Source organism: Tiliqua scincoides, chromosome 1 (assembly GCF_035046505.1).
Source record: "Tiliqua scincoides isolate rTilSci1 chromosome 1, rTilSci1.hap2, whole genome shotgun sequence".
Taxonomy (NCBI): Eukaryota; Metazoa; Chordata; class Lepidosauria; order Squamata; family Scincidae; genus Tiliqua; species Tiliqua scincoides.
In genome coordinates this window covers 106,161,681-106,185,364 of record NC_089821.1, presented here as the reverse complement: position 1 = coordinate 106,185,364, position 23,684 = coordinate 106,161,681, and the positions used below count along the sequence as shown (strand labels likewise).

Below are 23,684 nucleotides of genomic sequence, written 5' to 3'. Positions count from 1 at the left end.
GCAAACCTATGCAGCTTTAGAGGCATGGTTTGGAACCCAATCCTATCCAACTTTCCAGCACCGATGGAGCTGCAGTGCAGCCCGTGGAGAAGGGGCTTTACCTTGAGAAAGACCTCTTGGATTGCCCCCCACCACAGGATGCAGCGCATGCTGTTTGGCACCTGCATCGGTGCAGGAATAGTTGGATAGGATTGGGCCCTTTGTGTACTTAGGGCCCAATCCTATCCAACTTTCCAGGAATGATGCACCCATACCAATGGGGTGTGTGCGCTACATCCTTTGGTGGGGGGGAAGCAGTCACAGAGGTCTCCTCAAGGAAAGGGAACGTTTGTTCCTTTACCTTGGGGCAGCATTCGGCTGCATCAACGCTGAAAAATTGGTTAGGATTGGGCCCTTAGTGCGCTGTTTCGTTCCTTTTTGTTTAGCACATTCATATCCCTCTTTTTTGGCCCACCTTGGAAGTTATTCTAGATACTTTAGCAGGATAACACCATTCTAGTTCTGGGCTTTGCTGATCTATTGGAATTTACCCTGCATAAAGAACATACATCTCAGAGAGAGAGCTCTATTCATACTGCAACCAAGTCTTGCCCAAAAAGAAAAATGCTGTGCTTATAGCACCATAACGACAAACTAGCTGATGTTGGGACACCAGCTTGACAACATACGGATCCTCCTTCACGCCCATTTCACGCTTCCAGCGAAGTGGGCTGTTGGTGCCTGTGGAAGCCACAGATAAACCACCTTAGCCGCCAAAGGTGCCACACATTCTTCCGGTTGCGTAATTTGAAAGTGGTCACAAAAACAGTTACATCTGGGGTCATCGTGGGCCAGCCCAGCTGATTCTTCTTGTGCTTAGGCCCAGCGGTTTCAATGAAGCTGTGCCGGTGGAACTACGGCTGCGTACAGTCCCAAGGAGCTCCTCACCAAATTGGTACTGATTTCGTGGTGCTACATTGTTTTCACTGCCCCAGTGATTCCTAAAGGTATATTCCGTTTTGACAGTTCCTCAAGTCCCTTATGAAACTGGGACTGAAACCCAACTGCACTTCAAAGGGAGTTAGAATGGGAGTCCTAGGCATGTCTACTCGGAAGTAAGTCCTATTACAATCAAGGGGATATACTCCGGGGTAAGTGTGGATAGGATTGCAACCTGGGTCCTATTGAATTGAATAGGACTTACTTCTGAGTAGACATGACTAGGACTGCTCGATCAATGATCTCCAAGGTCCCTTCCAGTTCTAACATCCGGTGGTTCAATGAACATTTTCCTTCAGTGACGCAGATGCACCTCCTTTTGTTATTTCGCTGCTGCATTTCTTAAATCTGGATCTGATTTTTTTCCCCCAAATGTGGCCTAGAAAAAGAGTCGCTTCCGTTTTTCTAGAGAAATGCGGCCAACCCTTTCTGTCTTCTCCTTGGACATGATTTCATTCAGGCTCTGCTCCCAATGGTTGGCGAACAAGAAAGAGGATCCTCCACCACGAGCTGCTTCAGGAGTTGTTTGTTTTAGTTTGGAGGGTGGGGTGGAGGGCGGGTCATATAATAGTTCCCAGTTAAGGGCCTTCCTTGGTTTTATTTTGTTTTCAGCCTTTGCCAAGGTAACTTCTATTCAGATGATCAACAGCCTCGAGAAACGTGTCGAGTCCCCAAAGTGCTGTGTCCACCCCTGGCACCAGTCAAGGTGCTCGGAGGGTTAAGGAGAGCCCAGCCTTTCTCTGCCAACTGCTCTTAACTTTGCTGCTGGGCCCAAACTGTGGTTTCTGTAGGGCCGAGGAGTGGGGGGGGGGCGAGGGAGGCACCCTTTGTTCCCGCGCGGTGGCCTGAGAGGGCCCCTTGGCAGCGGAGGGCGAGGTGGCCACTGGCCGGCTGCAAGCTCCGGGCCGAGCGGAGGGCGACCTTTGGGGCTGAGGGGAATGTGTGCTTCTCCTTGTTCTCTGGCTGGCAGCGGCGCGGAGAGCGCCCGGGTGAACCTCCAGGAGGGGAGGAGGAGGAGGAGGGAGGGAGGAGGAAGAGGCGAGCGCGAAGCCAAACAGACAGGATGACTAAGAGGCCTGAGCCCCAAAACGCCCCAGGCGGGGAATGTGGAGTCTGGGCTGGAATCACGCAACAGGCTTTGGCACCAGAGGGGGCCAGGCAGGCGGGCGGCACCGCAGCTGCTGGGCTCGACTGCCCGCACAGACAGCGGCACTGTATTCTTGCCTTCCAGTGGAGCAGCCGCAATGCTAGACATATCTACCCAGAAGTCAGTCCCACTGTGTTCTATGGGACTTACTCCCAGGAAAGTGTGTCTAGGATTGCAGCCTCCCAGCCCAATCTTATGCATGTCTACTCAGAAGTGTCCCATTGGAGTCAATGGGGCTTACTCCCAGGAAAGTGTGAATAGGACTGGGCTGTTAGTCTGTCGCGGCGCCAGGGACCAAACGACAGAACCAGCACTTATTTCGGTTTGGCAGACCACCGTCCGATAAGCCGGGCGCATCCCCTGCTTGCAGTCTCTACAACAAGGCAGATGGCGTTCATGATCCTAGGAGGGGAGGGTGCCGGGAGCTGAGGCGGGCAGGGACTTGTCGGTCACAGCACCCACCAGCCCGGGCGCGCTGGAAAGGATGGCGGGGTGGATGAGATCCTGCTCCAGGAGGGGGAAGAGAGAAAGGGCATCCTAGGACAAGTCAGCCCCCTGCGTAGTCTTGTCCCTCCGAGAGCCCAATCCTATGCATGTCTACTCCGAAGTAAATCCCATTGTAGCTAATGGGGATTGCTCCCAAGTAAATGTGGATAAGATTGCAACCCGGGACAGACAAAGGGGGTGAGGTGGGAAGGAGAGGAGGAGGAGGCGGAGAAGGGCAGGGAGGGACGGAGGCCGAGCGAGCAGGGCTGGCTGGCTGGCTGGGGGAGTGTGAGAATCGGTGCCTGCGGACGGGGCGGGCGAGCCCAGGGGCGGCCCGAGGGAGTCTCCACAGCCCCCCCCCCCCAGGCGCGGCGCTGAGCAGCGTTTCCCACACACTCCGCTCCCTCCAAGACAAGGGGTCTCTGTCAGCACTCCCTCCGCCCCGCCGGGGATGTCCGGGGCCTGCTGCAAAATGAGAAGAAATAATGGGCCAGCCTGGCCTGCCGCCCAACGATGCAACAGCCTCGCCTTGGCCATCCTCCCTGCCCAGAAAGCCCGGGACGGAAAGCAGCAGGGACAACCCCCCCCCCCCGCCCATCGCGGGAGCTGCGCCAGGCGTAGGAGAACTGGGACTACACGTGTAAGTCGCACACCTGAGCCGCACGTGTCACCCGCTGAGCACGGCTTCAGGTGCCAGCGCGGCCGCTCCCTCGGTTCGCTTACTGGAAAGCCCGTCCCTGGGCGCGCTTTCTCCAATGTCAGCCTAGGAGCCCTCAAGGGACTTAGAGCCCAATGCTATCCTTGTCTAGTCAGAAGTAGATCCCATCATAGTCAAGGGGGTTTACTCCCAGGTAAGTGTGGGAGGATTGCAACCTTAGAGGCCAGTCCTATGCAGGTCTACTCAGAAGTACCTCCCATTATAGTCAATTGGGTTTGCTCCCAGGAAAGTGTGGATAGAATTGCAGCGGTAGTCTGCAATCCTATCTACGCTTACCAGGGAATAAGCCCATTGGCTATAATGTGGCTTACTTCTGAGTAGACGTGTTTAGGATTGGGCTCACAGACCCCCCCCCCATCTTCAAATACCACACACCTTCACACTACACCATACCTTGCTGTGCAGATATTGTGTTCACGCAGTGCACACCAGGAGACACAGCCTAAGTGCAATTGAGAAGGAAGAGAAGGGACGGAAGGAATTATAGAAGAATGCCTTGCTCTGGTCAGCGTTTGGGATATAAGTGGGATGTAACTCTATACCATTTCCCAAGTTTCCCCTAAAGTGGTTTGGAGACTAAGCGAGAAACCCAGTGCCCACTTACTGAAGCCTGCTTTGAAATGTGTCTGCATCCCCCCCAAAAGCACCGACCTCTTTGTGTAAAGAAACACCTGCAGATTCGTAAACAAAAAGTCCCTTTCCATCGCCTTCTCTCACAGCACGCCTTGCAAGAGATTGAGAGGAAGTTTGATGAAAAGTCTTCCCTGATAGCCTATCGTTTGACTACTTCTAGATTGCCACAAGAGTCTGACGAGGGTTCTGTGCATTGATAGACCGCCTTTCAGCAGTTAAGTCAAGGCGGTTTATAGTTGTAAACATTAAAAAAAGAAAAACGATATATACATATTCCTTGTCTTATTATTATGCTTATTATCTCTGAAAAAGAGAGGAAGGTCTCCTCTGTGTGTGTGTATAACGTTGGGCTCGCAACCGTCTAAGAGCCCATTCCTATGCATGTCTACTCAGAAGTAAGTCACACTAGAGTCAATGAGATAAGTGTGGAGAGGACTGCAGCCTCAGTAAGAAGTAACTCCCAAAAAAGATGTGGAGGAAAAAGATAATTCTGTTTATTTCATCTGCGAAGGATTAAAGCTGTTGGTAAGGAGATTGAACAGATTTCTCCATATTGAGCTATTTCTTTTCTTCAGGTGCCAACTGTCTGTACCATTTGGGGAAGTATCAAATTGGTTTGATGGTTCACACTCGTGGGAGATTTTCCGGCAGAACCGGGTTAGGAATGGGTGTGACTACACCGGTGCCAAACTGGTAACGCGGTACTTCCCTTCAGGGTCAGTGGCTGGGTGTAGGTAACCAGAGAAGTAGCTGCACCTGGTGTGCGTGTGTGTGGAAGCATGATCCTAGCTTTCTCACGTGCAGTTTGGGGAAACTATACCTGACGGAAGGCAGGAAGGTCTCAGGAGGAGACACTGTATTTCAGCGCTAAACTGAAGACGTCTCAGGAGCGACCAGGGACGGGTCGCGCTGCTGCAATCCGCACCTTCTGGTGGCCTCGCTATCCAGAAGGGACAGAGGTCAGGCGCCTCGGGAACTGGGATGTCTCTGGCCCTGATTGGTACATTACCAGGCATTACATTCCTCCCCGGGGCTGTGGAGAAGAACCCTCCCTTTAAGCTGCCCACTGGGAGCTGGAGAGGAGAGGAGCTGGAAGACAGGACAGGGCGGCGTTTGTTGAAAATTATAACTAGAGAGAGAGAGAGAGAGAGGCATTTGCGTTCTTCTAGGCTGACACTCCACTGGGGGGGGCCTTCTTGGTGCTTTGTCTCGCAGACGTTTACTTGGAGATCAGAGGTGTCCATCCCTTTGTTAGGGCTCTGAGAGTGGTCGGGACTCGCTGCTTTTATTGGCTCCAATCATGCCGGAACATGCCAGGGACGAAGTGGACATCTTCATATCCTGGCTCTCTCTCTCTCTCTCTCTCCGGAAACCGATGGAATCCAGCCGGCGAGAGATGCCTTCAGCAACAATGAGCCCCTTTCAGACCTTGTCGCCCTGTTGCTGCGTTTATTTGTCTTTAAGAGACTGCTCCGGGGGGTGGGTAGGAAACCTCACATGTCCAAGAAAAAAAAATCGACCTCTTAAAAAAAACAACACGCATAACAGAGGGGGAGAGAGGGAAGAAGGTTCGTTTTTCCACCCCCATCCCCACCTTCTGCCGCCCAGCGGAGCTGGGAAATGAGGAGAGGGTAGTGGTGCTGATTGACTCATTCAGACGTACACGCCCCTCCCCATCCCACCCTGCTTTCCCCAGAATGATCAGGGTTGTGACATCCTGCTGGTGCTCCCCCCCACCTTCTCATCTTCAGCTGAACCCCCTGTCCTGTGGGCCCTCGGGCCAGTATCCACCCCTTCTTCCTTCCTTTTCCCTCCTGCTCCCCCCCCCAATCCCTCGGAACGTGCCTGCTGTTTCCATCGCCCCTGCTGACGGGGGAGAGGGGAACGGGGAGCAGGAGGGAAGACGCAAGATGGGGGGGGGGATAATGCGGTGTAATTAACTCCCCCCTCCCTCACCTTCCTTTTTCCAGACTGGTGGGGTCACCCTGGAATGCAACCCGAGCAAAGGGAATCATCTCCCTCTGGAACTTGTGGTGGGGGTTGAGGGGGGGCGAGAGAGGGGAGGCCCTGGTGAACACTCACCATTGAGCAGCAATTTGCTCATTTGGCCCTATTAAAAGGGGGGGGAGGGAGAGAACACCCAAGAAACTCAATTAAAGCCGCTCTGACCAAAGGAGCCTCTTTGAGGCAGGAGCCTATTTCCCCTAAAGCTGCAGCAATCATGTGGCATTAGACACTTCCGGAATCCTATAGCCAACTTGAAAAATCCCAGACCCCCTTTTTTTCCCCTAATTTTTGCTCTGATCTGTAATTTTATCCACATTTGCACGAGTTGGAGCATTCTGGCTCTCCCGCCTGAAAGCCTGCAATTACGATCTAATTCTTCGCAATTTCACATGTCCTAATATGGGCTGTAATTTTTGCGCAAGACAATTTCCTGCTATTTCAAGCATCAACATTGTCAAAGTTGTATGTACATAATAAATGGGAATATCAATGCATAGTTTTTAGCATAACATCTTGACTCCTCGATAATTATATCCGTTCGGGAGCCTACGCAAGAATTAGCCTGAATTGCACCGTAACTGCCGCTGCTTTAAAATTTTTAAAAATTACTCATAATTTTCCCAAAGATTACCAAGATCTCGAGTGCACAATGTCATCAGCGTAATGAAGAGTAAACATTTATGCTAATAATCTGCAATTTTTTTCCCCATCAGCTATAAAGACAGAGGCTATATAGCAGAAAATTTCAGTGATATTCTGCGAGAGCGGAGCTGCGAAAACCCTCCTGCGCTCAGAGGCTCAGGAATCTCGGCTACCAGGGATCTCCAGCCCACATTTTTGGGTGGATATTTATTCCTGTGGCACGGCTGTTTCTCTCCCCCCATCCCACCCCACTCCTCTGTTTCTGCTTCCCCTGCAATTTTTCCCAGCACCGTGCTACCTTCCAACCTGCCCCCCCAAGCCAAAGAATGGGATCCAGACTGAATGGAAATTGGCATCTAAGGTAAGTCAGGGTGACGGTCACACGATTTCCATGTCTGGTGGGGTGTGTGCGTGCGTGATGTTCCCCCCCCCTTTATGGTTATGTCGATACACTTCCCAGAACGATACAAGGCGGTGAGGCTGATCAGCTTATGCACCAGCTAATTCCTCCATCAAAACTTCTTGTCATGTGTCTGTGTGTAAGGGGTGGGGGCGAATTGGTCCCTAATGATTTATAGTGCAGTGGTGGAAAGATATGGGGAGGGGGGCGCTTGTCTTCGAGGAATCCGCTTTGTAGCGTAGATATATGTCAAGCAAAGTCAGCTTGTGGTTTCTGCTCTCTCAGCCTCCGCTGTGAACTGAACTGGAGGGTAATCCCGACCAGAGCCTGGCGGTGGAGCGGTGTGTGACCGTGTGAAGCTCGCTGGCTGGTGGTACTGACCGAGCAGTGGGGAGGGGGGAATCAGACGCTGTTCCCAACGCCCTCGCCCTCCTCCCCCCCCACCTGTTTGCAATAGAGCAAAAGGGACAGGATGTGAAGCTGGGGCGTGTAAGGAGAGCCTGCTAGGACGAGGAAGTCCGTCCGTCTCTTGATTGCCGTCTCTCTCGCTCTCTTCTTTGATCCTTGCTGCCCATTGAAAGGGGTTTGGTCTTGCAAATTAATCGAGCGTGCTTTAAGAAACGAAAATAATTAGGCGGGCTCGGTGCGTTTGTGTGGGTGCGGGTGCCAATTTCCGGGGGGGGGGTCTGTGTATATACCCATAGTGGTTTCTCCACCTGAGTATGGTTTGGAAGACCAACCTGTGTTCACACCTCCGTTATGGTCAAAGACGATGTCAGCAGGGGACAAGCAGCGGACTTCCCTGGAGATAGATGCGAGTGGGAAAGGGAAGGGGGGGGAGAAGACAGATGGATGTAAACCGAGTGGGACTTCATGTAAGTTCTTCAAAAGGCAGAGAATACAGCTGGGTTTTGCTAGGAGACTGACATGTCCCTCAGTATTGGGGGGGGGGGTCTTTAATACGAGGAAGGGGAGGGCTGAGCTGCAGTGGATTTTTTTCCCCTGGTAGGACATACTCAAGAGGTATCTGTTGTTTGGCAATTTTGCTCAGCCCGTCTTCATTACTTCAACATTGTGCATTCGCTCATTTGGGCAGCCCCTTCCTTTTGACAGGCCCGCTCCGTACACCTGCAAGCAATTTGCAGCCCTCCAATCCCGCCGAATGGCTGGCGGGGAGATGGCAGCTCCCTCGCACCTCTTCTCTTGCCTGCGCCTCGCCTCCCTTCTTCCCCCATTCTCAGCGCGCAGCAAATTTGGCTTTCAGAGCCTTCTCTCTTTTGTTAATGCAAAAAAGATTCCCTGGGCGAAAAAATTGCTCATAATTACCCCAGAGATGGGGAAACTGCATTAGAATAAATAAACCTGAAATTACTGTAATTATGTTGTGTTTGATGGGCTCGGCTTGTAATCAAGAAGAGAATACAGTGAAATGATGCTGACCCTCTTGGGTTCTGCAGCTGTAAAGCTCGCTTTGGGGTCTGCCTGAGCTGCAAAAAAAAAAAGGGAGTCATTTGGATGATCATTAAGCTCTGCGGAACCTATTGCAGAAGTGTTGGGAAAAGAGGGGCAGGAGAGAGGCTCCCCCCCCCCCCGCCAACAAGGGGGACAAAATATCTATCCCTAAATTGCATTTTGCCATGGGGAGATGTAGGGTTGTGTTTGCGGAGGGACAATCTTCGGAATCAGTTTTTAATCATTGTAATGAGGTATTGTTCCAATAGAAGCCCCTTTGGCTGATTCCGAGTTTAATTAATATCCTCATTACGAGCTTCTTCGAATCAGATATTTGATGAACTGCTCGTCGGGAACCAGGCAGAATTAATGAGGTCCCCGCGCCGGGATTAACACTGGCCCGCGTTCCTGCTAATGGGCGCTACCTCCAGCCCGCCTTCGCGGGGAGCAAACGAATCATTTCTCCATTTGAAGACCTGGTGGAGTCAGGAGAAGCGCGGGCGCCGTGCAGCATCCCTCGGCCGTCTGGGCTCCCAAGTATTTATTGGATCCTGCGTGCAGACCCAGGGTTGGGCCGTTCGCTTCCAGGTGTGCTCCCTAGAGACTGAGCAGTGGCTGCCCACTTTGCATGGAGGGTTCAGGATCGGGTGGCGGCTGAGTCTGACGGGGGGGGCGGCACAGGAAACCTGTCAGAGATGTTCAGAAAGTCCCTTCAGGCCAAGCAAGCGCTCCTCTTCTTCCCACCCCCCTCCCCAGTCGGAAGGCTGAGATTCTCCCCTGGCCTGTCTGGTTTCTCTCCTCGATCCTGCTCCTGTAACTCTGCCTTTCTCTCTTTCTCTCCCCCCCCCCCCCACTACACCCCGCCTGCCCGCTCTGTGGTGCCTTATCTCTCTCCGGCAAGTACATTAGCCAGAGGGCCGCATTATTTGATCACTCATCGCCCAGAATTGAAAAATGGGTGCGTGTCAAAACAAAAATCGATACAATTTATCATTCGCTTCCTCCCCGAGCAGCCTCCCGGAAATCCACTCCCCACCTCCAACACACCCACCCACCTCTGCCTCCTCCCTCCGCCGACTCCTCTCCCCACCCACTCAGCTCGGATACGGACCTCACCAGCAGGGAGCAAGAAGGACTTCCTTCCTCCTCTCTCCCTCAGATGGTCTGTCCGGGACTCTTGGCCCTCTTCGGCTCTTCTGGGAACGGGCCCTGATCCCACAAGAAGCCCGCCTGACTGGCTTTGCATTTCCCCGTTACTTTGCTAGGGCATTTTGAGAACTTGCATCCTGGTAGCTCTCCCCCCACCACCACCTATTGATCCCCATAGGAAAAACACACACTCTTGGCTCCAACAATTTAGCAGCATTCCTAGTCTGGTTGGCGTATCTGAAGACTATGTCAGTGGCATATCATTATTTATTTATTTATTTATTTATTTATTTATTTATTTATTTATTTATTATTATTATTTCTTGCATATCACAGCTGCCAGTTCTTTAGCTGGACTTGGCGTTACTACTACTACTACTACTACTACTACTTTGAAAAGCAGAGCCGGATAAATTTAAGTTCCTTCTAAAGTTCCCGGATTTAGCTCAGAAAAGTGACCTGTCGATCCATTTTCTATCTTGCCCGGTTGATCAGAAAGGAAGTCTCCCTTTATCTCGGAAAGACAATGGCCTGAAAACAATATGGAACGACCCCCAAATTCCTCCTGATAATTCCTGATAATCTTGATAATCTTGGGGAAGAGAGATAATTGATAGTGATAATTGAAGAGATAATTGAAGAGATAATTGACCACTTTCCAAATTAAAACCTTTTTGCCCTAAACCTCCTAGCTAAACTTCTCTGCCATAGAACTTATAACTTTATATAAAATATTTTATATAACTGTTATATTTATAAGTTATTTTAATATATATATATATATATATATATATATATATATATATATATATATATATATATATATATATATATATATATATATCCCCCTCGGATGCCGCTCGGATCACCACAGACAGAAAATTCTTTCTGGTTCTGGTGCCGGTCCCCACTTCTCCCCTCTGTGGCTTCCACCGGAGCTGTATAAGCGAGGTGGTGACATCACGTTTGAGAACCAGAGTGTGGCTACCAGTGTCCTTCGGGAATGCTTGAGCTGAGGAACAAAGCAGGAAGGGGGCTGACAAGCAGTGGTGTGTCTTTGGGTTTTCCCAGAAAGTGGAAACCCTCAAGGCGGCCCGACAGACGAGAAATGTTTGGGAAAGACGCACCAAAGGCACACCTGGGCTCTGCTCAAAGCACCTCGAAAGTGGCCGCCTTTCCTAATGACCGCCCTGTGGTCCAAGCCCAAGACTTCCTTTCGAAATCCCGGAGGATCCCCGCCTCCATTCTCTCCCTACCTCTGCTGCCCCCATCTCCCTGCTTCTCGCTGCCCTGCAAGCAACCTCAGAGCACCTGCCCGGCCTTCTCCTGGAGTCGTCCCGCTAGATTCCCTCGCAGATATGGCCCGAGAGTGGAGAAGGCCATTGGGGGGGGGGAAGGTGGCTCCGTGTCAGCGCTTCACTGAGAGAAGGTCTCCCAGCAGATCTTCGACTTGATCCGATTTCAGTTTCCTTGGCCTCTCAGAGTGATTTCCCCAACAAACATCATCACTGGAGATTGCAGAAGGGAAGCTGAGCAGGAACAAAGGGGGAGTCTCGTGGAGCCTCATCGAGACTGAGTTAGGGCAGAAGTTTGGCTTTCGTTGCGCTTGTTTCCAGGAATTGTACTTGCTCTGTTGGACAGCCAACAGCAGTGTGGCCTTCATCAGGTCACTACGTGGGTTTTGCTGCCCTTGGAAACTCCTCCCGGGGCACCAAGGCAGTCCCATCCGACTCGCCTGTAGTGCCTCCTCTGAAAGAGCACTCCTGATTCTTGACTCCTTCCCTCTGCAGAGGAACAGCTTCGTTCCTCAACAGCAGGCCCAGCCGCTCAGAACATTACAGCCACAGCACTAAACTATCTCGTACTTCCCTTGTTTGCTGTGATAAAATCCGACCGGTGTAGCAGGTTTAAACAGATCAGAATCAGATCCTGAGCGCAACACACACCTTGGGCGATTTTTTTTTTTAAACCATTAGGGACCAATAATTAACCATTGCATGATTTCTTCACTGACACCTCTGCACTCCACCCCCAGCTGACTACGGCTATAATCCTATCCACACTTTCCTGGGAGTAACCTCCTTTGACTATAACGGAACTTACTTCGGAGCAGACAGGCATAGGATTGAACTCTGAGGCTGCAGCCCTATCCATACTTTCCTGGGAGTAAGTCCCGTTGACTATCATGGGACTTACTTCTGAGTAGACAGGCCTAGGTTTGGGCTCTACAAGGTCTTGATGGTTCTCTCACATTTTCAGCACAAATCCTGTACCTTTCCTGGCTAGAGGATGTTTCCGAGGAGAATCCAAAGGCCCATCTCTGTTCGGCTGGGCAGGAAACTACAGAAGTGCGGAGACTCTTTTTCCAAATCATAATTTTACTGTCTCAAAAGAAACTTTTATAAGTATGTACAAATGTTTGCGGGCATGGCTGGGCAAGGGGCTGTTGGGGTTTGGGGGTGGGTTTTTTTCTTTTTTTCTCTCCCCCTCCCCAAGATACAAAGCAATAAGTTAACATTCTCAATATAAAATTAAACTTTGACATATAAAGCACTAAAACAAGAGGATCTCTGGGGTCACACATCTTCCGAGGGTTATTTTCTAGTTCTTTCTCTTTTTTGTCTTTTTTTGGTCACAAGTAAATTGCCAAAAAAAAACAGTTTTCACATAGCATCATATATCACAGCCACACCAGCAAAACAAAACAAATTTGGGGGAGAAGAAAGAAAGAAAGAAAGAAAGAAAGAAAGAAAGAAAGAAAGAAAGAAAGAAAGAAAGAAAGAAAGAAAGAAAGAAAGAAAGAAAGAAAGAAAGAAAGAAAGAAAGAAAGAAATCTGGTTCATTTTTTTTTTTTAGGAAAGCTAAAATTTGTGCAACATCTTTACCGAACAATATTCTTAAGAGCATGTGTTCAACGACCAGAGCCTGCACGTGAGAATGGGTGCAGGGGCTTCACAGTGGCAATTCTGTGAGGAGGAAGAGGAGGGGAATCAAGAAATTGGGTTTTAAAGCTGCACAGAGCCAAAGAGGCATGTTATCTTTTTTCTCTGCTGTCCGTTTAGGAAATGCCGAGTATATAGGGAATATAAGTTACACGCTGGTGTATATATTATACAATATAATCTACACGCTGGTGCTCCACCAGAAGCAAGGCGCTTTGCAGCTCACACCGGACTCTGCTTCCAAACTGCATTGGGTGAGAGTGCGATCCTAAACATACTTACTAGGGCGGAAGCCCCATTGAACCAGGTGTGACTTGACCCTGAGTCTAGTCAGGCTTGGGCTGGGCACCCCCCCCCCCATTTGCACTAGGAGCGTGTGAAGGGGGAATGCTAACACAGAGACACGCACCCATGTGGTTGTGTGTACCAAACCATAGTGTTCAAACCGTAAGTGTTGTTGGCTCCAACCACTCGACACACTACCCAAACAGAAAAGAAAAGTGAATGTAAACAACAGAGAGAGAGAGAGAGAGATCCCCTGACCATCCCTTCCTCAGTCAGTCGGGTGTGGCGTGTTTGAAACAAGCAGCATGAACAAAACAGCGTCACTTCTTCCAACCAGATCTGCCCGGAGGTTTATTTTAAAAAACAAAGATGCTGATCATTCTCATAGTGGTAATTTGTCAATAAATAATAATAATTTAAAAATCCCCCCTTTTCCCCTTCCACAAACAAAAAAAAAAAATGTACACCGAGGACTACAACGGACATTGAGGGAGGGGGGAGAATGCACAGAACAAAACAAGCACCCCCCCATAGAGGCGAATTGTGTTCCTTTTCGGAGGCCCGAGCAGCTGAGCTGAGCTGGGGGTGGGTGGGTGAAGGAAATGACCTACATCTTGTCAAGACAAACACGACAGACAGACGGACGGACGGACAGAGGACAGGCTTTTGCTGTGTTTGTCTTCCTCGTACAAACAGATTTCGCGCCCCCTCCGACGGTCCCCCCAAGCCGGGCAGGGGTAGGGAGCGCTGCTTGCAGGCTGTTGTCCGGCTGGTCTGGGGGCTGGGGTGTGCCTGCCGCGTCAGCTGTCTGCGGTGGGAACCAGCCCCGCCTGGCATCTGTGCCTGCCTCGCCCGCCCCGCGCTGCAAAGACTCCTGGATGGACGGGCGGGAGACAAAGTGGACTGGCCCGCTCTTAGCTGGCTCCTCCTGGCGCAGTCTCTGTTCAAGGAGGTTCTTCCCAGACCAACAGGGATTGACTGTTTGTTTGTTTGTTTGTTTGTCTTTGTTTATTGGTGAGTGTTGCTGCCGACGGGGCGATCGGCTGGTCCTTCGCTGTTGCCAATTGTTACAAAAACCCGACAGAAGCCCTCCGAAAAGAGAGAACCTCCCCAGGCCATCACATCAGCTGAGGCTGCTGCAGAGTCTCCTGGTGGGCCGAAGGGTACCAAGATGTGTAGCTGGGGATGTAGGTGCCCGGGGTCCCGCTGGAGCTCTTACCCGACGACGAGCTGGTGTTCCAGACTGGGGGCACTGGAGGGGAACTGGCCGACAGGGACCTGCCGTTGGCCAAGGCACTGGTCTCCAGAGCCGCTCCGCCTTGCTTCATCAGCTTCTTGAATTTGGAGCGCTTGTTCTGGAACCAGATCTTGACCTGCCCAAAGGAGGAGGAAGAAGAAGGCACAGCGTTGGAGGAGAACCAGTAGAAGGGGGTGAAGAAGTGACACCGGGGGTTGAATGGAGAAGCACAGGGCAATGGGCATCTAGGGGCGAAGGGGGCCTCTGCCCAGGGAAATACGGTACCAGCCCCAAGGCGCCAGGCAGCGCTTGGCTGTGACCCCAACAAGGGAGGCTTGATTGATACAAGTCAACGTCGTTCGCGCGGGTGGCCAAATCTCTGGAAATGAAGGCGCACCAACTATTTTCTCCTTCCTTGCTTTGCGGGGAAGCTCCGTCCCGTCCCCCCCAGGAAACAATATTTTGACCAGTCTTCTGACTAGTTTCCCAAGAATGGATGAGTAGATCGGTAGCAAATCTAAGGCTCTTGCAAGAAAAAAAAAGACATACAGATGGAAATAGGCACATTTTCCCCCTTCCTAGATTGAGATCTGTGTATTTCGGTACACAACTCCAGAGAAAATTGGTTCGGAAGAGCATCCTAGTCCTTAACACAATAACTGCGCTGAAATAACGTGGGATCTCCTTCCTCCCACCCACCCACCCACCCCTATCGGATCGTGTTCTGGGATCACGGTCGTCAAAGGTTAGGGACGGGCCTCGCATTCACAAGGAAAAAGAGTCCGAACTCAAATGACATTTTACTTCAAAGCAGAGAAAAATGTTCTGCTTTAGCAAGAGAGGTGGATCCCTTCTGGTGGCAGGAGGACATTTTTCTGTACGTCTCTCTCTCTCTCTTCTCCTTTCAACTGAGATGAGGGTTTGATGGCTGGTGGGGAGGCAAGTGTGCGTGTCTATGTGTGCGTGCGTTGTAGATGTAGGGGGAGGGAAGGACAATTTTTGCCGGAACAGCTCTTGCCATGAGCCCTCTTACTCCTCCAAGACCTGGAAGTCGAGAAATTAAACCCAGGGAGGAGGAGAAATCCAGGAGCCGCCAGAAATGGGCAACCAAGCCCCCCCCCCAGGTCCAAAATAAACCCACCTCACCTCTGCAACAACTACGGCCCGCTTTCTTGGGAGCGAAGCGAGATGGACTCAGAGAGGGGCTTACTTGCAAGTAGACCAGGCTGGTGGCAACAACTGCCGCTGAAATCTGGGGAGCGTCTCTGTGAAATCTGGGGAGCGAAATCTGGGGACTAAAATGGAGCCCTTCACCCACTACTTTTAAATAGGGAAAGAAACCACTTCTTTTGAAGGAAGGAAGGAAGAGGTCTAAAGGAGGGCAAAGATGGGGGGATCTGAAAGGCTGGGAGCTGTGATGGGAAGGGAAGGCACTTGAACGCTCCCGGGGCTCTTTTGTTCTGGGAGCTCGGCCACGCGTGTCTCCCCCCCCCGCTCTCCCCACTGATCTGCCTCTTCAGAACCGTGCGATGGTGAAGGGCGGAGGGGGCAGCAGGGGCAGGCTCGGCCCAGGGGGCACGTTGCCGCCGGGGCGGCTGCTCTCGCTGCTGCCTACCTGTGTCTGGGTGAGCCCCAAGGAGGCGGCCAGCTCGGCTCTCTCGGGCAAAGCCAGGTACTGGGTCTGCTGGAAGCGCCGGTTCAAAGCCTGCAGCTGCAAGCTGGAGTAGATCGTCCGGGGCTTCCGGATCTTCTTGCCCTTGCCGTTGAAGCGCACTTCGCCTCCTTCCACCACGGTGCTCTTCTCCGTCTCGGCCCCTGCAAGAAGCCACGCACAGGGCCGGTGAAGAGTCAGTCCGCGCGCGGGCCAGTCCCCCCCAGACCTCCGGCCTCAGCCCTGCTCAGCTCTCCCCCCGGCTGGTCTTGTTCCCCCTCCGCCTCCTCCGGGGCCGAGCCCCGGAGCCCCACCGGCCCTGGGCCGGCGAGAGAGGCTGCCGCTGCCGCTGCCGCAGGAGGAAGAGGAGGCGGAGAGAGCTGGCAGTCCCGGAGCTCCTTCGCCCGAGGAAAAAGTTTGCTATTTTTACAGGCGGCAGCACTTTAGGTTTAATTACCCTTAATTGCATACATTGTTTATAGCGCTACGCAATAAATAATTGCCGAGCCTAATAGGCGCACATCTGGGGGGGGGGGAGGAATTTCTTTCTGGGTTTTGCCAGCCGGGCATGGTGAGGCTTTGTGTGCAAACTCCAGCGGATCTGGGGCAGCATTATTATTAGTATTATTATTATTATTATTAGGCTCTCTTGGAGGAGGGAGAGTAAATTTGGGGGGATTGTTTGCTTCGGGCTTTCCCCCCTAGCTGTAATTTGGGGGTCCTCCCGCAGCCCCCCTCCCCCTCCTGCCTTGCCCCCCCCCGCCCGCCCTAACCCAGCTCCCCTCCCTCCCCTCCCCCTGCAGGCAAGCGGCACGTACCTGTCTCCTCTAACCGGGTCTGAGTCAAGCTGGCGCTGTTGGGGTAGGATTGCACTGAACTCATGTAGGGGTTGGCCGAGTGGCTGCTGACCGAGTTGACATAGGGGTAGCCCAGCGGTCTGGAGAAGGACGAAGCTGTGCTGTAGGAGCTGTCCGGCTGCGAGTGGCCGGCCGAGTGTAAACAGTGCATGGAATAGTGTCCGTGGGACATGGGCGAGGGAGGCATTTGCTGCCCGGGCGGCCCAAACTCCATAAAGACGGCCTTGCCTGAGACAGGGCTATTAAGGCTCTCTGGCATGGTGGTCATGGTCATTGCTCGCGGCTGCCTTGGGTGGCTCTCTCTCTCCCTCTCCTGCGCCTGCTTTTGGGGGGCTCTCCCTTCCTCCCTCTCTCAGGACCCAATTTAAGAGGCCCGGGGCTTTTCACTTTCCATTCATAAGAAAATGCAGTTTGTCTCTTTGAAAAAGTCTAAGCAGGATGCTGGAGATCTACACAAACTCGCCTAAAAGCTTTGACTCAGCCAAAAGCTATGAATATGCATGAGCCCGCGGAGCTGATTGGCCCACCGTCTGGCATAATCGCGCGCGATTGGCCGGAGACGCTTTTAGGGGGCTCGCCGGCTGGACCCGCGAGTGAGCGAGCGAGCGAGCGAGCAACCAGCGGAGAAGGAGAGGAGCTGGACTTGGCCGGCGCGGAGGGAGCAGCCGAGCAACCTCGGGGGGGGGGGGGAGCAGAGACTGCAAGGAGGGGCGGAAAGAAGGGGGCAGCCACCCCAGGGGGGAATTCAGGGGAGAGGGAGGCGAGGATCCAGAACCCCCCAGCCTCCAACTCCCTTCCCCACTATCACCAATGACTAATCTTCAACATAACCTGATAGCAAACAAGGAGGACAGATAAGAAGGACTTTGGCTTTCTCTCTCTCCCCCTCTCTGCCCAAGACCACCACCTTGGAGTGAGCTGTTGTGACTCAGATCTCTCCTGGAGGGGTCCCAGGTTCTGCGTCTCCAGCTATGATGAGATGAGGTCCTAACTGGGTAGGCGATCGGGCAACCATGTGACTGCAAGCCCCTCTCTCAGCCCCACACACCACACTCCTCACTGAGGTGCGCCCAAGGAAGCCAGCCCTCCGCTTGCACAAACTTGCGGAGTGTCACCGAGGTTGCTGTGAGTGAGCTGCTGATGTGCTTGAAGGCGCGCATGCATGTGGTGTGTGGGCATGCTCCGTGGAGGGTGTCTTTGCAAAAACAAAGCAAAACGTGGATGGGGATCTCTGCGCTGGAGAGAGAGAGAGAGAGAGAGAGAGAGAGAGAGAGAGAGAGAGAGAGAGAGCCAGCCAGCTTCTGTGGTCGAAGTAGCATGCCAACTTTAGAGTGCCTCAGAAAGTGCAGCTTAAGGTGAAGGAATATTACTTACTACTGGAGAAACAAACAAACTCTTCCACTCCCACCACCACAGCACTCTGCATCAGACCACCAGGAGAACAAACGAATTCTTCACTATGCTGCTCACCAAGTTGGCTGGCTGGAGAAGGTTCTTTGCTCTCTTCTTGGGACCCGTCTTCCCAATCCCAAGTGGCCGCTTTTGGTACCCATAGCCAGCATGCTGTTTCAGGGTACCCTCTCAATACCTTTGGAGGGAAGGGAGGGTTTTCACGTCCCTGTAGCATGGACTGGGTGAGACGTCCTTTCCAGGAATTTTCAGCGTGCAGTTTGGAGTGGCCGGGCTGGGAACCAGCTCTCGTTCTAGTTTGCATCTGTGGCACTGTGAAGAGTTCTGTGTCACTGGGAAGTTTGCCTAGCTAGCCCTTCAGCAAAGGAAATGGCTCACTAAGGCTGCCAGTGTCCTCACAAGCACATTCCGAGTCGATTCACAGGGCTTGTAAAGAGGCTTGTTTGAGGTCCCTCTTGGAGGGCCAACAGTCCCATCCGCACCGAGCCCCCCCCAGCTCTGAAGTGGTGTGTTTGCCTGAACCTGGGTTCAGCAAGCACCCCTACTTGCTTTTCTCGCTTGCCCAAACCTCCAAGGGGACAATGGTGGGGGGTTTTTGGAGCTGATTCGGCCAGGCCTCCTCTCTGGGCTGGATCCCAACTGACTTTTCGGCGTAGCATAATTAGAAAGTGCCGGCTAATAATTATGACTCCCCTCATTTAGCAGCGCTGTGTGTACGACTGCGAAGAAGCCGGACGGCGGGGCGAAGGGGGACGGGGGGGCGCTGGGGGTGGGGAATGATCTTGGGGAAAGTTCACACGTGCAGCTGTATTAGTTACTGATTCATTTGATTAAATGCTAGTCTCAAGTGCTCTGATCCACAGCTGAAGGCGGCCCCATTAGCATAACACTGATGTTTAATTTTCATACGCATAATTAGTCATATATTTAACACTAATAGCGAGGCACGCAGCCCTTGCCGCGTTTAAACAGCCTTGGGGGGGGGGGAGAGAGAGAGAGAGAGAGAGACTCCCCCCTCCTCCCAGTTCTGGCCTGGGCTGAACTTCTCTTTCTTTCCCCCTTTCTCTCCTCCTCGGTTACACCTAGATTTGTCGAGGGCGCGCACAGAACCCAATCTATGTAATCAAGCACACATTTTGGCATGGAAGAACACCAATAAAAATGAACATTCAACACAAATTACATTGCTGATGGCGTTACAGATATTAGTGGGGAAGCTTCCCCTCCCCACGAGCGCTCTCTCTCTCTCTCTCTCTCTCTGGCTTGCTCATTCCAAGCGCCTGAGAGCAGTTTGCTTGCTAGCGGAGGGTTGGGGGGCAGCGATCACAGGGATTCAAGGGAGCCCCCTCCCAAGTGACCTCCCCTTTAGTTTTGAACTCCTTGGGGGACGTTCCGAGGAAGACTGAACGGCACCTCTCCGGTAGCCCTTCTTCCGGTACTTTTTGCCCCACATCTCCAGCTGAGGAAGGAAGGAGCGCTGCTCTCCCACCCCCATCCCGCCATCCGGCGCTTCCTCTCTAGCTTGGACCCCGGAGTGCGTAAGTGACCGGCGCCACCAACGGGGAGGCTTGCTGTCCGGGAGGCTCGGGTGGGAGGGTGGCTCAACAGAGGGTTTCTCCACTGTCTTCGCCCCAAATAAGCCAATGACTCAACGCAGCAGCGATGTGATATACAGGATGGGGAGAAAGTTCAGGACTTTGTGAACATCGGGGGGGGGGTGACACCTGGAAAGTGGCAGTGCGGAGTTTAGGCACTTCTTTGAGATTCTGCTCTGCTGGTCCTCATTGAGGTTAATCCGGATTGATTTCTAGCCCTGGGGGAAATTATCGCAGCAGGACCCACACTCTTCAGAGGTGTGTTAGGTAAACAAAGTGGAGATGTTTACATTTGTGTGTTTGGGGGTTGGTGTTATGCCCCCAAAGAGACGCGCAGCTTCTCTTGTGGTTCTCTTGATTTTCTCTGAAAGAGAGAGAGAGAGAGAGAGAGAGGTGCATGCACTTCTAGGGCACTACTGGGCGAATACTGAGTGTTGTCCCTACTCACTGCCGGGTCCTCAACTCAAGAGAGCCGAGGTGTTCTGGGCTGTGCCTTCAGGCAGTTTGCAGTGTGGCTGCCATCCTGGACACACCGACAGTTCCTGGTCGTGTCACTCTAGTCTGTCCCATTCATTTCACGGGCCTCTTGTGCACACGCGCGGGGACGCCACCGCCCACGAAGCGGACTGCATTTCCCACTGCACCCCGTGGGACTCTGTGGTTTAGGATAGGGCTAAAAAGTCCTGCAGATGATGTGAGGACTGGACCCGATTTGTGTTTGGGCTTGCCAAGTTGACAACGCCAAAGGCTGCTTGCAGGGGCACCTGCGCATGAAGAAATTTGTGACGGTGTTGGGGAAGTGCGGGGGGGGGAGGAAGAGTCTGTTTCATCCACACCTTTAGATAGCTTTGTTTCCAGTCGAACTTGCCAGGGGGGGAGGTAAAGAATGTCAGCTGGGCACTTAAAGACCCTTCCTCAAGAGGGGCAAACTTTGGGATCTGAAGGGGGGGCAAACTTTTCGGTCGCCTCGTCTGTCAAAACCAAACCCTAGCAGAGTCTCTCTCTCTCTCTCTCTCTCTCTCTCTCACTCACACACACACACACACACACACACACACACACAGCACTTTTCTGCAATCACCTTTATAATTAGGATTATAAATGTGTACCATAAATGCCACCACCTCGGTCTAATTGCTACGCAAACAGCTTGTTACCGCAGCAGTTGGTAAAATCCTGTCGTCCTAATAAAATTAACCTCGGGGGAAACCTCCGAGAAAGCAGAAACTCCACAGTGCTGCAAGGCGCAGCCGCGGCCCAATCCGAAGGCTCGTTCCAGCAGCAGCTTGACGAGGAGACTTCTGGGGGCTGAAAACTCCCAGGATCGAGAGCAAGTGGCTGGTGCTTGCGGGAGAACTCGCCCGGTTGCATTAGTGTCTTGGCAGCTGCTAAGGGGGGAGACGGACGGGGGGCAGTCTATCTTACCAGCCCCTGGCCTGCTCAGCCGGCAACAGGCAGAATGAAACGAATGCTGGATAGCACAGTCGTGCCATCAATAGTGACGGCAACAATCACCACCCAAGGATCCGATTGGACGAGTCCACCTAGAGTGACCCCTTTGTCGAAGCTCAGAAACAAAGTCCAACTGGACGCAACGGGACTTCAGTCCCTAACAAGGGTGGTTAGGGGGTGCAGTCTCGCGGTAGCTCAGTGGTTGGACTGCAATCAGAGTCAAAAGAACCAGGCTGTGGTCTCGGCTAGAGTTTGAACTGCGAGTCAAGAGGAAGTCTGAGATATTCGAGTCCTGCCTCCCACGTCTTTTTCTGTTGAATGAAACATACATGTAGGAAACTGTCTTTTCTGTATGAAAAGAAATGCGTTTTTTGGCCTCAGTTTTTCCATCTGTGAAATGGCTCCTCCCACCGCTTGTGTGACGGTGAAGAGGAGACTGCAGATCACTTCTTAAAGCGTTGCTTCGTTTCAGTCTCTTCCAAATTGTGAGCAGAACCGCAAAGGAAATGGAACTTTAGCCCTGTCCAAGTCAACTCTGTGTCCTAGTGCCATTGATTTCAAAGGGGGACTTGAAACGATCGCTTATGAATGCTTGCTTGAAACTAAGTCCGGCTCAATTTAATGCGGCATGATCTCAAGTAAGTCTGCATAGGACTGCAGCCTCAGTTACTATTAAAAAGTGCTGAACTCAGATTAGATTGTACCCATTGTAAGCAACGAGGATGCTAGCAGCGATCTGGTCGATATAGCAATTACTGGGCGGTCAGTAACCGGGGTTATTCTGAAGTTTGCTTCCTGCGCCTGTTGGAATCCACGCTGTTGACTCCACTAGTCGTGTGAATCAGATGACTCCAAGGCGAGGCTCTCCCACCCACACCGCCCTTCTCATGCTCCGTTTTGAAAGCTGTCGTTCCCCCAAACATTCCGTGCAGTTCTTTCTATTATTTCATTATGGAATTTGGTACTGCTGCCCAGGCGATTTTACTAGGAAAGTTGGACTGATGTAGGGTCCAATCCTGTCCCACTTTCCGTGCCCGAAGCAGCCTCAATGCAGCCCTGAGGTAAGGGAACAAATATTCCCTTACTTGAGGAAGCCTCCATGACTGCCCCCCCCATCTCAGGAGGCAGTGCACGCCCCACTAGCATGGCTGCATCAGTGCTGGAAAGCTGGATAGGATTGAGCACTAAGTCATTGCACGTGTTACACGTGGGAATTGCCTCCTTCGCTCCTTAGGCAGAAATAGCTTAATTTCAATGCGATTTCCAAACAAATCTACTTTGATTATCCTGGGTCCTGAAGCAGGATGTTCACCACATTGACTCGAAAGTAAATCTAATATCGCAAGTAAACCAAATCTGCATCCAGCTACACTAAGAGCCCAAACCCATGCATGTCTACTCAGAAGTAAGCCCCGTTGTGGTCAAAGGGCTTCCTGCCAGGTGAGGAAAGGATTGCCAATCCTATGCCTGTCTACTCAGAAGTATGTCCCTTTATATTCAGTGGGGCTTACTCCCAAGAAAGTGTGTCTAGGATTGTAGCCTAAGATAGTTACTCCTCCACGGGAACTGTTTTTGTGCCTGAAATGGATGCCCTAAGCGTTCTTACTCAGGGCTGTGCCCCACAGAACTCAGTGGGTCTTACTTCGGAGTAAACTTGCTTAGGATCGCGTTCAGGAGCGGGGGCACCCTGGCAGCTTGCCTCTTCTGCGCCTGTATCAGTCATTACCAGCAAGAGATTTCTGGGACTCGCCTGCCAAAATCCCACTGGGGAGGACTCATTTCACCTAAAAAGACCCCATTTGCTTGGCAGATACCCCGCCACAAAAGAAAGGAGGGGGCGAATGCAGACCCAAAAAGATGCCCTTTGGAAGGAAGGCTGGCAGGTTTCAGACTCAAGCACCCAAACAAACCGCAGCGGAAAACCCTTTGCCCCCCTCGCCACCGCACACAGGCTCGCACACCCTTCAAGGCCCTCCTCGCCTTTGAGATCAGCGGCTGTGGGGCGCCCTGGCCGCGGAGGGAGTCCCCACTGCCCCCTCCCTTCCCACCAGCGCCGTCCAGGGCAACTGGGGTGGGGGCAGGGGGCAAGGGAAGGGACGCCCGGCCGCGAGAGCCCTCTTTGGAATCCGATTTGAATCTCAAATGCCTCCTCGGCTGCATTCAGGCGGCGTGATTAGGAAGCCCCTAATTGCCGATCATCATCAACCCCTTCCTTCCTTCTTAGCGCTCAGTTTGGGATTTGGACAGCTGGGGGTGGGATTTTTCCTCGGGGAGATCAGAGAACAAACAGGACCTCCTCCGCTCCCCCCTCCCCGGACTCCAGCTTATCATGAAACCCCAACAAAACCATCGCTCCCCGGGAAGCGGAGCGGGTCCACTGGAGAGCAGAAAGGGCTTTCTGAAATGAAATCGCTTTGCGACGCCTTTTGCAACCTATAGAAACACCTACAAAAAGCCAACAACCCAAACACAATTTGGGGGGGGGGTCTGCAAAGGGTGACTTCCTTCCCAAAAATCTACTCTGCCTTGGAGCATCAGAGGTCTTTCTTTAAAAAGCTAAGCCCCCTCCCCTATGGAAGAAAAGGCTGAGAAGAAAGTGCGGAGCTGCTGCAAGAACAAGGGCACGAGCTCAGATGCGTGTCT

General features: G+C 52.3%; 1 protein-coding gene across 1 annotated transcript; it reads right to left on the bottom strand.

Annotated features, from left to right (window-relative positions):
* Positions 1 to 13,957: 13,957 nt before the first annotated feature.
* DLX1 (distal-less homeobox 1) lies at positions 13,958 to 16,858 on the bottom strand. Its single transcript, XM_066637694.1, has 3 exons — positions 16,546 to 16,858; positions 15,692 to 15,891; positions 13,958 to 14,212 (listed from the first exon to the last, which is right to left on the bottom strand). Exons 1-3 carry the CDS (start codon positions 16,856 to 16,858, stop codon positions 13,958 to 13,960), a joined length of 768 nt encoding a protein of 255 aa, XP_066493791.1.
* Between the last annotated feature and the right edge of the window lie 6,826 nt (positions 16,859 to 23,684).

Excerpts from the sequence above, each read along its gene's own strand:
- DLX1 (XM_066637694.1), bottom strand. The coding sequence starts at position 16,858 with ATGACCATGACCACCATGCCAGAGAGCCTTAATAGCCCTGTCTCAGGC. Across the intron at positions 15,892-16,545 it reads GACCCGGTTAGAGGAGACAG|GGGCCGAGACGGAGAAGAGC; the intron begins GTACGTGCCGCT and ends GGCTTCTTGCAG. Across the intron at positions 14,213-15,691 it reads TGGGGCTCACCCAGACACAG|GTCAAGATCTGGTTCCAGAA; the intron begins GTAGGCAGCAGC and ends TCCTTTGGGCAG.